Below are 21,374 nucleotides of genomic sequence, written 5' to 3'. Positions count from 1 at the left end.
TATCAAACTTGTTTCCAAGTGAGACTTTGAAATCCAGATGAAGTTAGCTGTTTAGGATGGAAAGCATTTGTGGGAAGAGGACACAAGAAACTGTAGCTGCCATCAGCTAAGGAGCCAAATGATTATCTAGGAGGTAGAGAAGTCAATGATCTCCTGTAAGCACACATTGATCAGTGGACTGATGGCCTGGGCTACTGTGAACATAAGATCCAAGGGCCATAGACAGGGGAACTTGATAGTTGGCCTACTGTGGGAGTATGCTGAGTAGCATATCTTTAACGAGCCCCAAAGAACACTAGCTTCCTACTCAGTAAAGCTGTCTTCCTACTCTTTGAGGACATCTGCTTTACTGAAATAGAGAACCGTAGGACTCTCAAGAAGGGATTTTAATTCTTCCCTCATCATTACTCTTTTAGCTCATAATCCATTACAACATTTAAGAGAGGATCATGCTTGAGCTCATTTTGTATGATCTCACAGAAAGCAAAAATTCTCTCCCAATGGGGAAGAATGTGTGCCCAGAGACCAGTCATCTTTCATAACATTTCTGCCTGTTTGTGAATTCCCTAGGGGTCAGTGGTGATCTTCCAGAATGATCCACAGAGCCTGATCAGATTTTGAGCTGGAGTTGCCAGCCCTCTCTCTCCAGAGGCTTCAACTTTAGCCAGTGGAGGTGTGAATGTACTTCAGAAGGTTTTGATTTAGTGATCATGACTATTTCTCTCTTTAATTTTACAAGATGGAAATGATGGCCATACGAAAGACCTGAACACTCCTGTTAGTTTTAATGACATGAGTGTGTCCCTGGTGGTGATTTTAATCCCTTGCTCTTTGCACATTTTTCCTTCCTCTTTTCAGATAGATATTCCTCTTTTATTCTTTCAGAACCTGGTGAACTTGCATGACACTAAAGAATAAGGCAGAAAGAGAGAGGAGGGGAATGGATCATGTTTCCCTCATAAGAATGAGAGGAACCTGCAGTTAAGCATCTCTTTAAGAGAAGGAACTTTTTTCTGGAGTTTTGCTTTGTTCATCATCCTTCCAGGGCAAAGTCATTGGTTTGCAAGTTCACTTACTCAGCTAAAATAGATTGGCATGCGTGTTATTCCAGGACCTACTTAATGTCTGCAAGAGGTGCAAAGAGGAGAGACATACAACTTCTCCTGTCAAAGGCATTTGAGGTGTCATCAGCAAGAGAAATATGCAAATAAGCTCATCTGAAAGCAGTTTTCTGAAAGGGCTTTCCAGTTCAGCCTTAAGTCTCCTGCTGGGCGAAGGGGGTGGGACATTGGTAGGCTGGGGCTAGAGCTAGACTTCCAAAGTGTCTTGCTTGTTCTCTATTATGTCAGCCACCATACTTACCGTGCCTGACATTGTGATATTTTATAATTAACTCTTTATGCCTCTCTCCCAACAACAAAACCAGAAACACAACCAAAATAAAAATCTTTGGGGCATAGATTTAGAATCTTACTAAATCTCTTTGTGTTTCCTGGGGCCCATCAAAGCCTCCTAGATATGGTAAGTATTTTAAAATAGGTTGAATAAAGCAGCGAGTAACATTTATAGAACAGCGAAACAGATGAAATAAAACATGCTACCCTTCCCCCCCACCCCACATACCTTATCTCTCCCTGCACCCCACCAAGATGCTAACTGAATCAAGAAACAGTGGTCTGGCCCTTGACTTCTGTGTTTCTGGTCCTCAATTTCCTACCTGGCTTAGAAGAGTGTTGGATCAGGTGGTTTATTTTTAATTAAGGAAAATTCCCACTTTAAAATGGTGAGAGGAAGGAAGGAAGGAAGGAAGGAAGGAAGGAAGGAAGGAAGGAAGGAAGGAAGGAAGGTCAAACGCCTTGACCACTTGCGCTAGCTTCAACACCCACCTAGATTTTTTTTACCATCAAATAATTGTCTGAACGTGGAGTGTCCAGAAAAGAGAAGAGAAGAGAAGATTGCCGCTAAGCTTCCATTGACAAAAGTGACTTCCCACGCTTGGCCCACAGAGGGCATCTCCGCGCGTCCGCGGGCAGCCCGGGCGCAGGCAGGCTGGGAAGCGGAGCCTGCTCCGTCCGCTCCGTGCCTCCCGGAGCCTCGCGGCTCTCCGCCCCCACCACCCCTCCCTCACCCCCCCCCCCGCCCTGCGCGTGGAATCTTCTGCCTGATCCAGTTCGTTTCCCTCCGGTCTCCGCATTTTCCCTTCCAGCCCTCCACTTCTCCGGATCAATGGATAGTACTGTTCCAACTCTCAGCTCACACGCTGCTGGCGGACATCCCAGTAACAAGTGAGAGCGCAGCCCACCCGTCTCTCCTTCGCTCCCCGCGTCCCCTCCGCTCCTCTCGGAAGCCAAACGAACAGCATCACCGGCTCGCGCGGATTTGCTTCTTCCCCCCGCCTCCCACCTCCCCCCCTCGCTCTCCAACTTTACCCAACCGACGACATGGATCCAGCCTCAACCTTTTAGTGCACAGTCAGCTCCAGGATTGCTTCGCTGTCTTCTGGATTCCTCCGGCACATTCGGTGTATGGATGACTCGCAGAGCGCCGGCTTCCTTTTGCTCTCTCCCTGCGTTTCCTTGACTTAGTTTTACAAGGCTTTTTATTATTATCTTTTTAAACCCGGGCTCTGGATCTCGTAGATTGAATGGAACTTTTTGCTGTCCCTTTTTGCTGCTGATTTTTGTCAGTGGACCGAGAAAAAAGGCTTGGGAAGACAGAAGAGGCACAGGGGAGGTGGAGAAAGAGGTGGAGGAAGAGGACGACGAGGAAGAGGAGGAGGAGGAGGAGGAGGAAGGCGAAGGGGCTCGGCGCGCACGCACGCGTGTGTGTGTGTCTGCATGTGTGCATGTGTGCATGTGTGTGTGAGTGCATGTGTGTGAGTGTCGCCGCTGCCCAGGACCCCTGGCCCCGAAGGTGTTGGCTAAAATATGGAGAATAGTCTTGGATGTGTGTGGGTACCCAAGCTGGCTTTTGTACTCTTCGGAGCCTCTCTGCTCAACGCGCATCTTCAAGTCACCGGTAAGAGGTTCTTTTCCTTTCTTCTCGTTGCTTCCCCGGACCCCCTTCCTCTTCTCCCATTTGGCCAGAGTAGAAATTCGGGTGGAGAGGGAATAAGATATGGGGCGCTGAATCCCCCCTCTTGCCTATTATGGATGATAAAAGCCAGGCGACTTTTCCCCCTCGCTTCTGGGGGCGGAGGATGTCGGTGGCAGGGGAGAGCGAGCCGCATCCTTTCGCGCTCTCTCTCCTTCGCTCTTTTTTTTTTTTAAATCCAGTGCTTCTGGCATCTTTGCTTTTTATTTTTTGCAAATACTTGCTAGGTTTGGAGAACGAGCAGGCTGGGGTAGGCGTTGGAGATGTGGTTGAAAAGGAACTGGAAACCCACAAATGGGGCTGTGGACTGGGGCTCTGGAGCCAGCGGCGATGACATGGGTGGGGGGGATGCTTGGAAGAAGTCTATGTGGGCTGTAGCTGGCGGGGGTTGTTGGTGAATATCAACGCCTCTGAGATTGGATTTGGAGGGGGGAGGGTTGCTGATTGAGCATCTGGAAAGGGACAGTGCGTGTGTTTGGGCACTTGGGAGCAGGGGCCCGTGATGTTTAAAGAGGCGCAGCGTTGCCCAAAGGAAGCAAGTGGGCTTTATTATTATTTTTCCCCCTAAGGCTCAATGCAGTGAGCAAACTAAGTCTCCAGATATCCAAACGATACCTTTAAGCTCTAAATGACTGCTACTCGGAAAGACTCTCCCCCCCACCCGCCCTGACACAGGCAGTTTCTATTTTTTTTTAAATATGCCCAAACTGTTTGGGGGTTGGATCAGGCTAAAAACAGGAGAAAGGAGTGAAAGAAGGTTGCGCCAAGCTCCTGCAGTTTCTGGGCACGGAACTGAGGGCTTCAATGGCCAAAAGAAAAGAGCAAAGTGACTCCTTCTAAGAGTCACCGGGCGTGCGGGACCCCACCACAAGTAGACAGGCAGGGGTACAGGGCGCAGGGCGCAGGCCCGATGGGGAATGGGACGAGACATAATTCTTGGAGCCTTCAGATCAATCCCTTCCCCGCGGACCTATGCCTAGATCTAACGGAAAAGACGGGCTCCCGGGGACCAGGTGTTGGGGAGGAGTGCCCCAACCTGAGTCTGGGAAATTAATTAGGAATAGAATTAAATCTCGGTGGCCAAGTCCTCAGCCTCCCTGGAGCCCTAAGCCCCCGCGGGCATCTGCTTTCTTGTCCCGTGGACTTGCTGAATGGCCAAGGGTTGCAGAAAAGAGCTAAGGAAGGAGCCCCTCCAGGACTGTTCGCCCAGGGATTCAGGCAGTCAAGCACCAGAGCCCACAGAGGTTCCCCCAAAGCCCTGAGCGGGCCCCACGCGCGGGAACACATTTACACTTATAGGTGGACTTCACTCTCCATCTTCCTTTAGCCAGACAGAGCGTGCTAGTGTAAGAAGTGTGTGTGTGTGTGCACGCGCATTTGGTTGGCGCATCCCTGGACCTATGCGCTTGGCTGCCCTGTGTGCCCGTTCCTCCCTCGGACCAGTCCCCTCCTCCATTGCTCTGGTCTCTCCCAGAGCTTTGTCCTGGGCAATTACTTCCGCAGAAGGTGGGCGGTAGAGAGGGAGGACATAGAATCCTCTCTCCATAATGAATAGATGAAAAAAAAACACCCCCCAAAACAAACCTCCCAGCTGGAGACCTGCAGGTACTAACACGTTGCAGCTGAGACCCTCCTCCTGCCCCAAGATTGACTTGGAGGTCGATGGCCCTCTGGTAGAGCCCCATGGGCCGCAGAGGGGAAGATGAGAAAAGCATCCTTCTCTGGGTAGCAGGGCTGCAGAAGCCTGGGTGACTTATGGTTGTGGTGGAAAATATTGCATTAGGCAAACTGTGTGAAAATGGACAATGATGTCTTGTCCATTACAGGGCAGTGTTTTGAATTCCTTTCAAAGGAGTGTTGTCTGGCAAAGTTTGGGTTAGGTGAAGGAAGAGGGAGTCAAGATATATACTTATTAATCTCGAAGGTAATATCCTCTTCTTTAAATTTGTTGTGTAGAGTGTCAGAAGCATTTATCTGGTATTGTTTTAATTTCCTCAAAAATGTTCTCTTCCTGGAAAAAAATTATATGACTGGAAAAGCAGATGAAAATATGCACCTACAGGGGATTTGCTGGTGGATAGTCTTGTGACCGTTTTTTTAAACCACCTGTGTAAATCTTTTCTATTTGCAAGAGAATTGTAGTGTAGTTTGAACAGATTTCAGGAAGTGGAGGGCCTTTTTTTTTTTTTTTTAAGATACTGATTATTTGAATCACTATCTCAGGTTTCTAAGTACTACCCTTTGCTTCCTAGCAGTTGTTGCTCTTGGGAACACCATGAAGAATTGGAGATAAAGAAAACATAGTTCACTTTAAGAAAGGACCAGTAGGAGGTGCCCTTAATAAGGCCAAGTGTCTAGTTCACTGGCAGTGAAATTCACATGCAGCAGAGTGTTCTAAAGACTTTGTTGATTGGTAACAAAGGATTATGGAGAGGAGCACAAAAGCACAGGGCCCTTCCCCTTTTCTAGGTAAAGTCTGGAGCTGCTGTGTGTTTGTAAGGAGATGCTTATGACCTCACAAAGGCCATTTGAGAACAGTGTCAGCCAAGGGTGAGGCTGATGCTGAGGGAGGAGGGCAGGCAATGCCTCTTTACTTGGTTATCTTCAGCATGACATGAGCTATGGGCAGAGGCACCCAGTAGATCCCAGGATCTCAGGTAAGGTGGGAGTTGCAGATGTTAGCTGTCACTGAATGAAACAGGACGTGTTCTCGTTCATCTGTTCTATGCCTATGTTTGATCCGCATTCTCTGAGAGTGCATGGATATGCAGAGTGCAGTTTGCTGTTTATCCTGTCCACTCACATCTCACCCTTCCAACCGGAACAGGTCAGGTTCTCACTCTGGGTTTACTGTGGGGTGCAGGGAGCATGGAGGCAGGCGAGGGCCCCCCCGGGAAAGGCCAGCAGGCCAGTAGTCTGGAAGTGTAGCGGCATAAATCACCAGCGACCTGTCACAGTATCCATTTCCTACCCAGCAGCAGCTGCCCTCTGAGTTATGAAGCATGTGCAGTAGCCACCACATGTGTTATATGTGAATATATTAGGTTCAGTGCATTTGCTTTAATGCTCTTAAAAGCTGGGCTGGCGTGAGATGCTGGTAGGCTTTCTCCCCGTCCTCTGGAGAAGAGATTTATAACATCTCAGTGTGTATGACTTACATTTATTCGCTGGCAAGTTAACCTCGCCGCCAACTTCCTCATTGTTTCCATGGAGGAGGAAGCGCTTTAAGCCTGTCTCAGTTCCTGAAAGGAGCTCCAACTAAAAGTTCTCTTAGAGCACAGGGTCTTTGCTGGCTGTGGGTAGAGAAAGTATGACAAGAAATTGGGGGAGGTGCTCTGTTTGAGGAGAGGGGTATTGCATTTCTCTAGAGAAGGAGAAGAGCAATATTTCTCTCTGGCTTCTCTTCTCATTTCATGAATCTCAGTCTTAGGCTCTACAAAGGTATATGATTAGTTCCTGCATTGCTGTCAACTGCATGGAGTAATAGGTCATCTGATCTACTATGATCTCTCTTTTCTGGACAAAGGCTCTAATTTTGGACAAAACACTTTTTTTTTTTTTTTTACTCTTGATACCACATGTTGAATAGAAGTGCTGCAGTGTTTGTATTGACTTTCTTTCCATGAGAGACTCTGCTTGAAGATGACACTTTTTAACCCATATGGTCCATCATACTATTTCTTTGGAGACTTTACCATCCTAAACTTTATATATGAAAAACTTCTTCTACCCATCAGGATAAAATTGTAAAAGAAAAAAAAAAGAATGCAGTTGTTTGGAACATTGTCTTAGAACACAAATGTACACATTCAAAGATGAAATGATTTCAACCCCTCCTGTATCTTCTCTTCAAAATATATAACTTGGAATGAATTTCAGTGACTATAATTATGTACAAGCATTCTTGATTCTTTTGCCCTGGGCATTGTACTTTCCATCACCATACATCTGACATGTATTAAAATCATAAGATTAACTATTTCTAAATTAGGAATATGTTTGGATCCTTTTTCCTGAATATCAAAGATGGATTCATCCATCTTTGATAATTATTTCATAGATGAACTAGGTATATACGTTTTAGGAAAACTTAGTTTTGCTTGAGTGGCAAGAATCATGACCTAAACCCACTGAGGACTGCTATGTTAATTAACTAAAGATTAATAAAATGTCATGTGATTCTGGAAAAACAGCATAATCCCTTAAGTGAAATGGAAATTACTATGCACATTTACAATTCATAAAACTGTCAATGTGGCGTCTTGTATTTTCTTCTCTCTTCCCCAGTTTCCTTATGATGCTGCAGAGGATTTAAGAATTTCATGGGTTGTCATAGCAATTATACTCTAATGAATCCTACTAGTTTGGGATCTCACTAGCTCATCACTGAAACAGTGAACTAGAAATCAGTACAGTAGCCAGTGAGTTGCTTGGCAGACTTCTGTGGGCTGCTTGCAGCGCTCTGGTGTCCAACCTGAAGAATCTTACCTCTTCCTCTACGCCAGACAAAGTGCACACTATCACTTCTTACAGCCCGCCTGATGCATCCTCGAAAGCCTTTATTACCGGAAAACCAGATCCCAGATCTACAGGCACCTGCATTATACTTCACAAAACTTTTATCAGTGTTTTTATTTCTGATAGAGAATGAAGCTGTACCCTAAAAATCTGGAACCTCTTAGTGACCTCTTAGCCAACAATACTGAAGTTCTAAGACCCACAAGCCTTAAGAGGAGACCACAGTATGAATCCTGGAAGAGTGAGATATAGCAACCTAGCTGTGCTATCTGTCCTCAAAGGTTGGAATGGTAGGACTTGAATCTTTCTCAAAGTTTCCCTTGTCAGAGATCAGAGCATTTTGTAACACCATTTGTAATATCCATTGGATGGCACTGACCCAATGGATTTAAGAGCTTTTTCTTCAGAAGATCTGAAGTAAAGCAAACTATGTCTGTAAGAAAAGATAAACAATCCAGATGAGTTTTTTTTAATGGGCAAATTAAATTACATGTTACATATGCCACGTAGGAGATAGCAAGAAAATGTAAATTATTATACACAGTTATAATTACAGCACTCAGGTAAATTGCAGCACAATTTTATGCCACACTTTTTCTGCTCCCACACAAGCAAGCACATTGATTCCTTATATGTCTCACGTTCAGCACTGTTCTAACATTAAGGAATACAGGTTGGCTGATTAATGATCAAAACTGCTATAAAGTCTAAAAGTACTTTGACAGATTTTGCCTGAAGTCTAAAAAACAGTCCCCTTTAACTGAGTTGTTAGGTAAAGCTGTTTTCCTTTATAGCCTAGAAATGCCTAAACTTTGTCTAATGGTATGATTTAGAAATGCATAGCAATAGGTAAGATTAAATATGCCTCTTTTTCACTATTGCTGGTAATTTGTCAATGGTCATACCAGCCTCTATTGCTTTTTATAAATAGTTTCAAACAGCCATATTATTCACAGCTTTCATTTCTTGGGGAAAAGTCAAACCAGGAAACACAAATCATTTTGTATTTCTTAATCATATTTTCAAGTCAATTATTATTACCCGAGTGGAAGAAAATTCCCTTCTCTGCTAAATTCCTATAGCTCACCGCCTGTTACCTACTTCTGTTTTCTGTGTTATCCTTTGGCTTAATTTCATATATCTGAATTCCATGACTTCTTACCTGCTAAATTATTTCATAGTTTCCAGGGAGGAAGGCCCTTTAGTCCACGGGTGATTATTACAATGGAACTTAACAGGGCTATTTATTGCAATTTGGAGACTTCTTTCTTATTCTTTGCTTTCTTTTAAATACTGGCTCTTGCCATAAGGCTACTCATGAGACTCTCTAGGACAAAAATGTTCCATGGAATTAATTGAAACTTGATGATGTTTTAATGAAAATACAAAATGGCTCGAGAATGGTGGCTTAATAAGAGGGCTTATCAATATAACTTTATTCAGGACTATCTAAAGTGTTCTTAAATCTACATTTACATTTTTGTAAGAGAATGAATTAAGCACATAAGTGAGATTAAGTCAAGCCATTTGTCTTAGTAACTCAAGGTTCTTGTTAATCACCCACGTTTTTACATTTCATACCATTTCCATAGCTCTCTTCCTTAGCTTCCTTTTGTGAAATATGTAGAAACACGATTCCCCCTTTTGCAGATCCAATGTATCAGGTCCTCTCAGGATTCATCTTCTGTGACAGATACTTTCTGAAGATACTGCATCATATGGGACTGTGTACTTTTTGAAGTGGCTTCACATACTTTATTTAGACTTTTATTCTGGATTGTAAAATATACTTTCTTATGTCCATCTGAAATTCTTTCTTGTGTCCATCTGAAATTCTTCCCTGCCATATATATATATATATATATATATATATATATATATATATATATATGTATATATATGTATATATATGTATGTATATATATATACACACACAACAAACACACAAATATACATATATTTGTATATATTATGTGTAAATACCTATGTATATATAGACTTAAATATATATAAGACATATAGAGAGAAACTTAAATAAATATATATACTTAACTTTTTTTTTTTTTTTTTCAGTTCTTTTTTTTTTTTTTTTTTTTTTTTTTTAAATTGTATTTTATTTTATTTGAGAACATACTGTACAGAGGGGCTACAATTACATGGGCAGAATAATGCATACATTTCTTACCAAGCATTGCAGCCTCCTCCTTTGTTTACCCTTCACTTCCCTTCCCTGCCTCCCCCCTCCCCCCACCCAATTTTACCCCCCTCCCCCCAACCAATTATACCCCCCTCCCCCCCCCACACCGAAATTGTAAAGCTGGTTTTGACATGACATTTTGTACTTCTCATTGTTGCAACAGGTCCACCTGAATCCTTAAACGATTTGTTTGTCCCCATCTCCTCCACATGATATACTGACATCAAATATAGTGAAAGCGGGGGTTACACTGTGTATACTTAACTTTTGATTTGCTTTGAAACAGAGAGTAAGTTTTGTTTGGATTTGCCTAAAGTAAAAGAGGAGTTTCTTTTTTTTTTTTTTTTTTTTTTTTTTAAAGAGGAGTTTCTAAATAAGAACCCAAGTCTCTTGAAAGAATAGAAACTCTTAGGCTCATTTAGAATGATAGGGTTTGTGGCGTGTCTGAATTGTAATATTGACTTGGATAACACGTGTTCTTCATACAATTTAGTTTTAATTGGTAAATAAAAGGATGGGCTAGATAATTCTGGTTGTATTACTTGTTTCAACATTAAATAATTCAATTTAGAAATGGAACATACATGTTGTATCTGGTGCAATTGATAATAGTAATATTAATGATCATGCTAACAATGGTAGTAAAATAAATAGCCCTGAACTCATTAGCAAATCTCTGGATTTTATGTTCATTGATCCATTGATTTTTGTATAGTTTTGCTACAAACACATATGTCATTAATACACTTTTTTGTTTTGCTTCTTGTGATTGTAATATAAGAAATACAATCTATGTATTACACTCTGACTTTCAATTTGGCTAAATTTTAAGCATTTAGGATTCATCTGTGCAGGTGTGTAGATGGCTATATTTCAATCACCCTATTATTTGATATTTCTTGATACCAATTAAGCATAACTCATTATGTTTTACTGTTGGTAGATGTTTGAGAAGCCAGATGTTTGCTCTTGTCAACAGTGGTACTTTGAATGTTCAAAGCCTCCATGTTTCTCAGTAAGAAATTGACACCATGCCCAAGGTGCACAAATTAGGAGTGGAATTGCTGAATCATGAAAAGGATACCTTGACTTTTAGGAAACAAAGACAAATCCTATCTATTAACACCTTCCCCCCAAGAGAGTATAAAAATCTCTTTTGCTTCATGTCTCCACCAACACTTGGTATTTTCATTTGCTTAATTTGCCCTTCATCTGGTCGATGTGAATTAACATCTCATTATGGGTTCAATTTGCATTTCCCTGATTGCTAATAAAATTGAACATTTTCTCCCCATAAATTTATTGGTCATTTGTGATTTCAGCAAGATAATTCTATGAGTCAGTTCCTCCAGTTGAGCATCCCTTTTGCTTTTAGAAATGGATAATATTGGTGATTGTTGTTCTGTATTCTGCAACATATTGCTTTGGGGCATAGATGTTCTTAGTAGGGTGAGTTTGGGGAAGGGTTGCTTAATACTGGACCATGTTTACTTTATTCTGGGCTTTACTTAAATACCTTCCTGTATGTATTCTCATTTTGATCTAACAAAGACATCCTTTATCACTGCCAGAACAACACTTGCCTTGTCAGTATCAGGACCCTTACCCCTTATTACATCTATGTAGAGAATCACAGAGTAGCAGGAATGCTGGAGTAGCAGGCTTCTTCAGAGGTCACATTAGGAATCTCTTGAATATGAGATGGAACCAAAGGATCATGGAATAAGAGAGCCATAGTGGTGGATACCAAATCTCCCTTAAAAATCCTGATTAGATCATTTGACCTTAAGTTTGTTTCCAATGTAAAACAAAAAAGCCCGAGTCCAGTTGCACTGTTAAATTTATGGCATATAAGCTTGTGTATTTCAGATAGACACCTGCACTTGGATGTGTGTACCCTCCTCCAGTTTTTGTTTGGGTTCTCAGTGGTTTCACAGCCTCCTGTGGGAGAGGCTAATGAAGGTCTCTGGGTGCAATAAAGCATTGGATATGCTGGAGGTGGGCTGGTCTTGCTTGCTGCCTTCTGTGCTGACTCATTAGAGATGTGAGCCAGAGCCGAGACATCTAAGCCAACCCCTGCACTCCAGAGCCTCCCCTCCATTGTTCGCACATCTTTGCTCAGCCTCATGGGATCCCAGAAGAATATAAATTAGAGAGAAAAATCTGCAAAGCTTTGCCTTTCATGTCTAATGTCTGGGCAGAGCTGTTCCCTGCAGGACAATTTCTAGTTATTTTCTCTCTCTGGTTTGTGACATCTCTAGGGATGCCTTGTTGACTGTTTCCCTTGGGAAACTTTGTGGCAGCATATCAGTTTTTGCTTTTGAAAAATGTTTCCCACAATGCACCTTAGATAGTAGTGTTGTAAATGTTCTTCTCAACGCTCCTGTCATCTGGACCCTGGGTCCCATTTTCCCCTTTTAGTGATTCCTCTCTTCTTGCTGAGGCTGGTTAAGTAACTCTAACCATAAATTATCCTTGTTTTCCTGCAAGGTCTTTCCTTAACCAGTCCATAAATATTTACTACACTTAATCTTGCTTTCATAATGTTAGGGTATTTTATTTTCCTGAAGTCACTCTAGTTTGTTCCTATCTTCTCAGTAATCAGGAAGCCCCAAATGTAGGGAGAATGATGAAAGGGGTAACACTGATCAAGATACGTTGTACTCATTGTACTACTTACAGATAATAAAACATTAAAAACAAGTTAAACATTATGAAAAAGAACACCATATCTATTGTGCTTTCCTCAGTAAGATCTCCCCTGTCATGCATTATAAAATAGAGATTCAGTGTAGACTTAACTTATCCTGCAGGTAAGGGCATACATTTTGTCTCTGAAAACAGGTGTTCTCTTTTTTTTTTTTCTGGTAAGACTTTTAATGCTTAACATAATCATTGGCATATTATAAGGATCAAATAAGATTTCAGATTTGATTTTAGACAGTAGTGACAGGGCATTTACCAAGGGTTCTAAAAAGATAAATGAAAAGTTTCAAAGTATTTCTACCCTCAAAGGGCTAATTGTCAAGTGGAGGTGACAGACAAATAACACAGCTAAGTAGCAAAAGGCAGAACAAAGCACTCATTAAAAGGCAAGGCAAACAAAGTGGGACCAACGGCAAATATCTACAGCAATGTTTATGCATTCTGTCATTAATATATTAATATTATCCAGATGGGCTGACAAAGTCAATTCTCCCATGACTGCATCCTTAGATTGACTGAATAATAATAAAATCAGGCAAGAGCATGCATGTACTTGTCAATTTGTCAATCATGTTCAAATGGTGCCAAGCAATAGGGAAGAATGAGGGTATCACAGTTTCTCCTATAGATCTTGGTGATGTGTTGCTGTAAACATCCTTTTCTCTGTATTTGTTAAATGTTCTAGGTGCCATATTAAGGTAGTGATGGAGTTTACAGACCAGAAATATAAGCAGAAATATAAAAAACCTGTCATTTCAAATGAAAGAGGGCTTTGAAGGAAAGTCAGTATTGTCAGGGATCAAAGGAGGCTACCCTGAGAAAGTTGTGGTTAGGTTAACACCTTAAGAATGAATTAACTTCATAAAGGAGAGAAGGATTTCAGAGAGCAGGGAATAAGAACTTAGGTAAGCAAAGTAGGTGCAAAGACCCTGTGGCTGGAGGAAAGATAGTGAATCCAAGCAGATCAGTCTGTTGGGTAGCAAGAGACTTAAGCATGGTAATAACTTAGCTGAGGCTTCAAACACCTAAGCAGCCTGTCTTGTCAATGGCAGCTTCTTATGCTCAGCAAATATTGGTTGAGCAAATCGAAATGAGTTTAGATCAAGGAGCCTTTTCTAATCTCAGCACCGTCATTTTACAAATTTAAGCAAATTACATAGGCAAGCCTGACCCTGATTTTCTCAGGTGTCCGATGTGAATTTATGAGTCTATCTATCCTACATATATAATGAGAGGTTATGTGGTCAGAACTAATGTAGCCTGAAGAGAGACTTTAGGAAGTCTAAACAGCTGACAAATGCCAATAATTACTTTGAAAAAAACCACGTGTGCTTTCACTTTGAAAGGTATCCCTGGGCAGAGGGGGAGCAGGACTTCGGCTGTTTATAAGGGTAGGATTGCCATTTCCTCATCTTATGGCCTCCAGTAGACTGTGTTTACTGGTGGTTCTGGGTGAACAAAGAGAAAATTACTCATTAGAAATTTAAGGTTACTTTCTGTGCTGTATGTTCCATTTCTCAACATTATTTCATCAAATGTGTTCTCTTTGCTGCAAGCTGTAAGGTCATTCAGGACTCATTGACAAAGAAATTTTCCTAGTGAGTGAGTCAGTCTGCCATCTACTTGTGAACTTTGCAGAGAAACCAGCTGCACAGTCCTCTGGTCTTTGGTCATGGTGAGAGAAGTGGTGTACCTTAAGGAGAAAAGCCTACCAGACAATGGACTTGGTTAAAGCAGTTAGGCTCATCAGACCTCACCATGCCCAACTGTAAAATGGTCACAAAATCAACCTCTGCTTCCCAACTCAATTGGAAACCAAAAAAATATTTCCAGTAGGTATATAAAGTGTGTTTCCAATGCCTTGTAGGCACCGAAAGCATTTCATATATACTATTAATCCTGAAATATGTAGGCACAGGCTGCCACTCTAAGTCCATCAATTACTTTTTTAAGGTGATGTACACAGAAGGGTTACAGTTACATAAGTTAGGTAATGAGTACATTTCTTTGTTTTTCTTTTTCTTTTTGTTAGTTGTAGGGCTTGAACTGTGGTCCTGGGCTCTGTCCTTGAGCTCTTCAGCTCAAGGCAAGAGTTTTACCACTTGAGCCACAGCACCACTTCTGGTTTTCTGCTTGTTAACTGGTGATAAGAGTCTCATAGACTTTCCTGCTGGGGCTGACTTGAACAGCAATTCTTAGATCTCAGCCTCCTGAGTAGCTAGGATTTCAGGCATACATTTCCTTTTGAACAGTATCACTTCTTCCCTCCTTTTCTCCCAGTTTTTCCCACCTGACCCCGCCCTCACCCCCACAAGTTGTATAGTTCATTTTCAACATAGTGTCTTGTGAGTACTACTGCTACATTTGTTCACCCTTTGTCCCTCCCTCTTATCCTTCCCAAGACAGATAAGCTAACAAAAAAAGACAGAAGATACATAAAACAAAAACTGTGACAAAGGGAATAAAACAAACAAAATCCAAATGCAAAATAACGAAAAAAACCCTCTTGTTTCCATCTCTTGGAGTTCAATGAACATCATTTTGTAGGATCAGATGCACATAGCTATTGGGCCTTTATGATCCTCTCCTAAGAATATCCTCCTTTGGTCTCACTGTGGGAGTATCTAGAATCCTGTATAATTTATCATGTCTCAGTGTATTTTTTTGTCTCATTGTTATTATTTTAAAGGTTTAGAAATAAAACCAGATCGACATACTCCATGGGGAATTGTGGCATCAAACCCTTGTGTTCCCTAGTCTTCAGATTCTAAGTACTCACCCAGTTAATGGGGAAAATGTTCCATGCGTCCTTGTTCAGCCTCAGCTTGAAACCTCTTTGGAAGGTTTTAGTGTCAAGATCTGGTCTTGCAATGGCAAGCTATGCTAATGTCAAAGACCTCTCTGGTTTATGGTTATGTGGCTGATTCATTTCACAGAGGCCAGAAAGTGCTTCAGTCACCCTCAGATCAAAAATTCTTTTTGGGTGTTCCATATACCTCTTTCCTTCTTTTCTGACCAGTGTTCAAGATAAGAAGGCCTATTTCAAAAAGATATGGTGGATTTCATTTCATATTTTCCCTACCCTCTACTTTCCCTTAAAACACACTCTGGTTCAGGGGAAAGGAAGGTACTTGAAAGAGACACTGGCACCCTGAGGCCTTTCTGCTCCCTCCTGCCTCTGTCTCCTCAGGTCGGAAGCTGAAAGAACACACATGCTCAAAGTGAGACCCTGGTGGGGTAACCCCATACCGCACCTCACCTTTTGATTGGGAATGGTCTTCAGGGCATGAAACAGACCAAATCTTCATTTTCCTTGTGCCTCTTTGGCAGGGGAAAAGGGGAGTGTAAGTGAGTTTTTAAAAAGAAGAGTAAAGCTTTACAGGCAGAAAGCTAGCTCAGTGTGAGGTTTGGAAAACGTTTGCTCTGCACTGTCTGAGAAGAGCTTTAACTGGCATGCTCCAAAATCAGAGCCTCGCAGAAGAAGGGGACGTGGGGGCTCAGCTGTGCAGACTGAATCAATCTGAATGAAAATCACTAGTGTTTCCCCCTGGTGAGCGAAGTTCTGCTTAGCTCATGAACTGTAGGCCCTTCTCTGGTCCTGTGAGAAAATGAGTAGAGCTTTTGTGAAAGGTTATGTAAGACTGCTGTTTTCTCCCCCCAAGAGTAAAATTCTATTTATAGGCAAGTGAACTGCCTCTCAAGGGGGGAAAGAAATGCATTTCCTAGGCTATAGCTTAGGAAAGAGAATTTAATCAATAGGCTGAAAAGAATTAAGGGAACAAGAAGAATAAAATCCGAGGCAAGAGGTAGTAAGAAGTCTGGAAAGCAAACAAGGGGAGGAGAGGGCATATGAATACTCTGGTACTAGTTGCAACGAGTTAGAGGTTGACTAAATTGTTCCTGGTTGTCTGCAGGTAAGAGTTTCCTATGGATTAGGATTCATGTTGTCTGTGAAACCAGAATGGGTGGTCATCCTAAATTAGGTACCTATGGTAGTTGTAAGAATGAGACAAGGACTTTGAAGCACTGCATTAGCCATGTGGAGGGTCAATGGGTGATAATACGGAGGCTTCTTAAGAGGGGGTTGTTGCTCTAACAGTGAGGTGAGGATGAGTTCCTGATTGGAGGATTAGATAGAACTTGTACCTCAGCCATGTGTCTGGATCATTGAGTCCTCACCTTCTAATCCAATGGAAGAATCACTAAAGGCTCTTCAGTTTTAGCCCATTACTTGGCCAAAAAACTACCCAAAACAGCTGATTTTCAATATCAGGGTATTTTTAAGGAGTGATACCTGTGGGAGATGCATTTATTTTGTGTTCCATAGTGCCTAGTAGAGATCCTTGATTTCCTTATTGTTTGGATTACACTGCATTTTAAGTTACCCTTGTATATAAGCTTAACAAAGCTCAGATAAAGATTGGATGACTTTTTTTTTCAGAGTTGCTGAGCTTTTAACTGCAGAGAGGTTCATTTTTTTTTTTGTTCTTTTCACTCCCTTCTTTTGGCTTTTGCTCCCTTTTACATGCTGCTATTTTATTGGCAATATTCCAGAGTACTTGTAAGAAGTTCAAAATTAAGGCAATCCTGCAAATATGTGAAGTCTGGAATTCACCATCCCCTTAAGCTCTGGTGCTAATGCACCTAGGGCATTTGCCAACTCACATGTCTGAATATGGAAGAAGATGAAGAGGTGAATAATTATTTCCCACATGATAATCCCAGGAACAGGCTCTGCATTTGCCTTAGGAAAACCATCCATCCCTAAGGGCTTAGATGAATCAAAAAACTGAAATGTTATTATTTTCATTGACGTCCGAAGCCAAGACAAGAAGGTAGAGGTGAGAAAGGCACTTCAAATGAAAAAGAACAAAACTTATATATCAATTCCATGACCAAATGTTAGAGGGCTTCGACAGTTGTTTTTGATGACTTTCATCATGTACCAATAAAAAACAAGAGTCCAAAGAAGTTGAGTAATTGCAAACTAAGAATAGGCACCATGAAACTGTTGAATATGCCTGGGCAAGGGTGGACAGCATAAATCTTGGCTGAATAAAAATTTAACTGTATGATTGTAATGAGGATTCAGGAGCCTCATTCATAAAATTGGAAAAACAATTGTTGAATCGATTGCACTTAAAAGTTCATTCACTAAAAGACGATTGCAGTTCTTGGCACATTGTGAGCACTGAGCCTTTTCCATTTTTATCCAACCCTGCCACAGGTGTTAGGGAAATGTTTGCTGTATGACATATCTGGTGATGGATCTGAGAAGTAGGTACATACACAAACTTCATCATTTCTATTAGGATGAATAAACTAACTGGAAAGTATAAGATTTAAGTATTTCATATATGAACCCCCACCCCACAAAAAAGCAGAACCATCTGGTCATATATTGTTATTTTATTAAGAATCAAATGAGCAAGGGATGCAGGAAGAAGAAAGGAAGAATTCAAAAGGCCTCTTGAATGGAAGGAATGTCCCTGTAGACACTGTCCTTTAGATGTGCAGGTTGTGGACGACAAGAAGGATGGCAGCGCTTGGTTGCTGAGAGCAAGCCACCCGCTCCACAGCTTTCCAACAGCTGCTGCCCTGTTCACTCATCTCTTCTCAAACAGATGTGTGATAAGGCTGGGAGAAAAAGGCAGAGAGAAATGACAAGGTCATCTAAGAAGTAACTGTGGCAGCATAAATAATGTAATTTTAGAATAAAGAGGCTTTTCCTGCAAGGCTTTCTCCTAATAATTTTAGGGAAGTCTCAAAAGAACAAATTGCTCAGAGAAAGACAGATGCTATCAGGCAATGTATTCCCAACTCCAATCTGGTAGCTGAGAAAGCAAATTTAGGCCTCTACACTGCTGGAATAAGACCTCTAGTGAAAATTAATGTTTCTCTCTATTTCCTTTCTTCATAGCCTCAGAACGTATATAGAAAAGTTTGGTTAGGGTTGCCAGATCCTTTTGGATGAATGCAGTAAAAATGTTAATCTATTAAGTCTGTTTTCTGCTTGTGTTTTAAGCCAAAGAGTGATTATCCATCCCAGTTGCAACTTAGATAGCTTTTCCTTTGTCTTTTCTCTCAAAATAGCCCTGTAAGCTTATGTTAATAACCTTAGTAATAATTAATAATTAATAATTAATCCCTCGATACCTCTTAAGTGGGAAGAATAACTCATTTGTCTCACATGTGTTTTGTTTCATTATTTTTTTCTGTAAGGTTAAGAAGGCTGCTGACCTGCTATTTATTTACCTGTTCTGGAAGGAAAAATTGAGTGCATTATTTATTCTAGAGGGTGTTACCTATTGTGAAATGAATACATCTGATGTTTATTTCTTAAACTCACCAGTATATATGAAACACTTCAAAGCAAGGACATTCCAGTAATTTTCCCTTCATAAATTTCTGAACTAAAATTTCCCACCCAGCATCCCAATCTTTATTTCTAATAATCCAGAAAAAGGAACCAAGGCTCATTAAAACAAACAAACAAACAGCTGATTCTATGATATAGGCAGAAAATATACTTGATAAACCTGGAATACTTTGCAGTGCTGGAAACTAAGGAGGAAAAGACTTTAAAAAATCATTTGAGAGAGGGAAAAAAACACTTTTTTGTCAACACAACACAAAAGACATAGGGGAAAGTTCTCAATGGTCATATCTGGAACAATTTGAGGAAGAGTGTTAATCAAGTAAATTCATATTATAACACAAAAAATAAATGTTAGTGTCAATATTGACATAAATATATGAACAAATAATGGACGCTAAGAGACAAATATATGCAGAAAAGTTGCAAATAAATATTTCACAAGCAAGGAGTACAACTCCCAGTTTTTTTCACCATTTTTTTTTTAAATTGTGAAAATACCGTACAGAGGGGTTACAATTATCTGGGTAAGGTAATGAGTACATTTCTTATCAAGCATTGTTGCCTCCTCCTTTGTTTCCCCTTCCCATCCCTTCCCATCTCTCCCCCCTTTGACCCCCCCACACCCCCACACCCCCTGGGCTCAGTGACTTCTTTCTGAAGAAGACATTAGTCAGAGGAAGTAAAGAAGAGTGTCGCTATGTGGAAACCTGACAAATAAAACTAAGCCAGGCGATCAAGGTCATCATCAATAGAGAGAGATCATATCAACAGCATGAGAAAGGCACTTAGCACTGTTGTCTCCCTTCTTCAAACCCATAGCCCCTTTCTGCTGAGGGGAAAAAGGCAAACCCCATATGGTATTCTACAGATTCCTTAGAAGCACTCCTCACCATATAACAATACCTTATCAATATTGATTCTGTGATTCTCATAAATGTGCCATATTCATGTAAGCTGTTAATAGTAAGGAAATAGTGTGGAATAGTAAGGAATAATATGGAGGATATTGAAATTTCTGTTCTTCACAATATTGTGATCTTTAAAATGGTTTAATTTAAAAGGGACTATTTAGTTTCATAATCCAACTAAACTTGCCTGTTCCTCATTAGTTGTTGTAGGTGGTGGTGGTAGGTGTGTGTGTGTGTGTGTGTGTGTGTGTGTGTGTGTGTGTGTGTGTGTGTGTGTGTGTACGTGCGCGCACGCCAGTCCCGGGGTCTTGTACTCAGGCACTAGCTGCTGTCCCTGAGCTTCTTTTGTTCAAGGCTAGCATTTTACCACTTCAGCCATAGCTCCATTTCTGGCTTTTTTTGGTGTTTAATTGGAGATAAGAGTCTCACTGACTTTCCTGCCTGGGCTTGCTTCAAACCATGATCTTCAGATCTCAGCCTCCTCAGTAGCTATTATAATAGGTGTGAGCCACCGGTGAGCTCCTGCTAGGTGTGTGTGAGCTCACACTAGGTGTGAGCCTAGTATTACCTCTTTTTCTTTAAGAAATATAATGCCAGTCTTACATAGTTATTCTGAGAATTACAGAAGTTGTTTCTGGTTTTTTTTTTTTGTTGTTGTTTTCTCTGCACATTCTCAAAAATGTCAGCCCTTCATCATTCCTTGTAGGAATCTGAAAAATGTAGACCCCTGGCTGTCCCTCAGATCTACTGAATCATTGTCCCCAAATGGAGCAGAAGAGGGTAGAAAATGATACTTCTCACATGCTTTCTAGACTATGATACATGATGCATTTAAAAAATCATTCTTTCCTTGCATTACTTACTGACTCTGCATAATTAGTGGTAACACTCTATGCACTGAGTCAATCTTTGAGCTAAGTATAGGCCATGAGGAGGTAGACTTGAGTTTAGAGCCCAGCCATGGAACTTTCTAAATGGGAGGACAAGGGCGTGATCATCTGCCACTGTGGGCATGAGCTTCCACATCTATAGCACAAGAGGTCCATCCACACGAAATTCAGAAAAATGTGTGTCAGTTGTTTAGCAAATTATCTAACATGTAGAACTTCAGCAGCCTGTTTAGAGAATCACGACGCACAGGACCTCAACCATAACACCTTCTACTGTCTCAAGCAGATATTTAACCCCCTAAAACTCATTCCTTCACATATTTCCTATCAAGCTCAATATACTTTGGTGGGCATTGTCTAGCAGTTTGGTAGATGCTAGACTTTCCCTATGATCTCATGGAACCCCCATTTCTTGCATTATGACCATTATCTCTTGGCTGGTAACCTTTCTTGTCTGGTATTCTGTTGTTGTGGTTATTGAGTATAAAGTCATCAAAGCTCAATAACCTTCCAAGTACCTGACCTTTCCCTATCCACTGACAGGTGTTTTAATGCTGCTTTGTTCTCTGCCTCTTCCTCTGAACACTCCTTTCTGTACCTGTTTCTATATAGAAGGCATTGAAATACACCTCAAAGAGATGCTTATGCTTACTGAACTAATAGGCCCTAGTTAGTCTTATTGG

The 21,374-nt window shown here is 41.2% G+C and overlaps 1 protein-coding gene across 2 annotated transcripts in view; it reads left to right on the top strand.

The window, feature by feature from the left end:
• The first annotated feature begins 2,773 nt into the window (after positions 1 to 2,773).
• Positions 2,774 to 21,374, top strand: part of Dcc (DCC netrin 1 receptor) — a 1,013,564-nt gene continuing 994,963 nt past the window's right edge. For both annotated transcript variants that reach the window (XM_070029124.1, XM_070029123.1), the window contains exon 1: positions 2,774 to 3,018. In XM_070029124.1, the coding sequence (XP_069885225.1) occupies positions 2,928 to 3,018 (91 nt within the window). In that variant the 5' untranslated portion in view covers positions 2,774 to 2,927. The remainder of the gene's footprint in view (positions 3,019 to 21,374) is intronic.

This window comes from Dipodomys merriami, unplaced genomic scaffold (genome assembly GCF_024711535.1).
Source record: "Dipodomys merriami isolate MVZ:Mamm:240054 unplaced genomic scaffold, mDipMer1.0.p SCAF_2, whole genome shotgun sequence".
In the NCBI taxonomy this organism is placed as follows: Eukaryota; Metazoa; Chordata; class Mammalia; order Rodentia; family Heteromyidae; genus Dipodomys; species Dipodomys merriami.
Note: the sequence above shows the minus strand (reverse complement) of the source record. Positions and strands in the feature narration are given on the sequence as shown.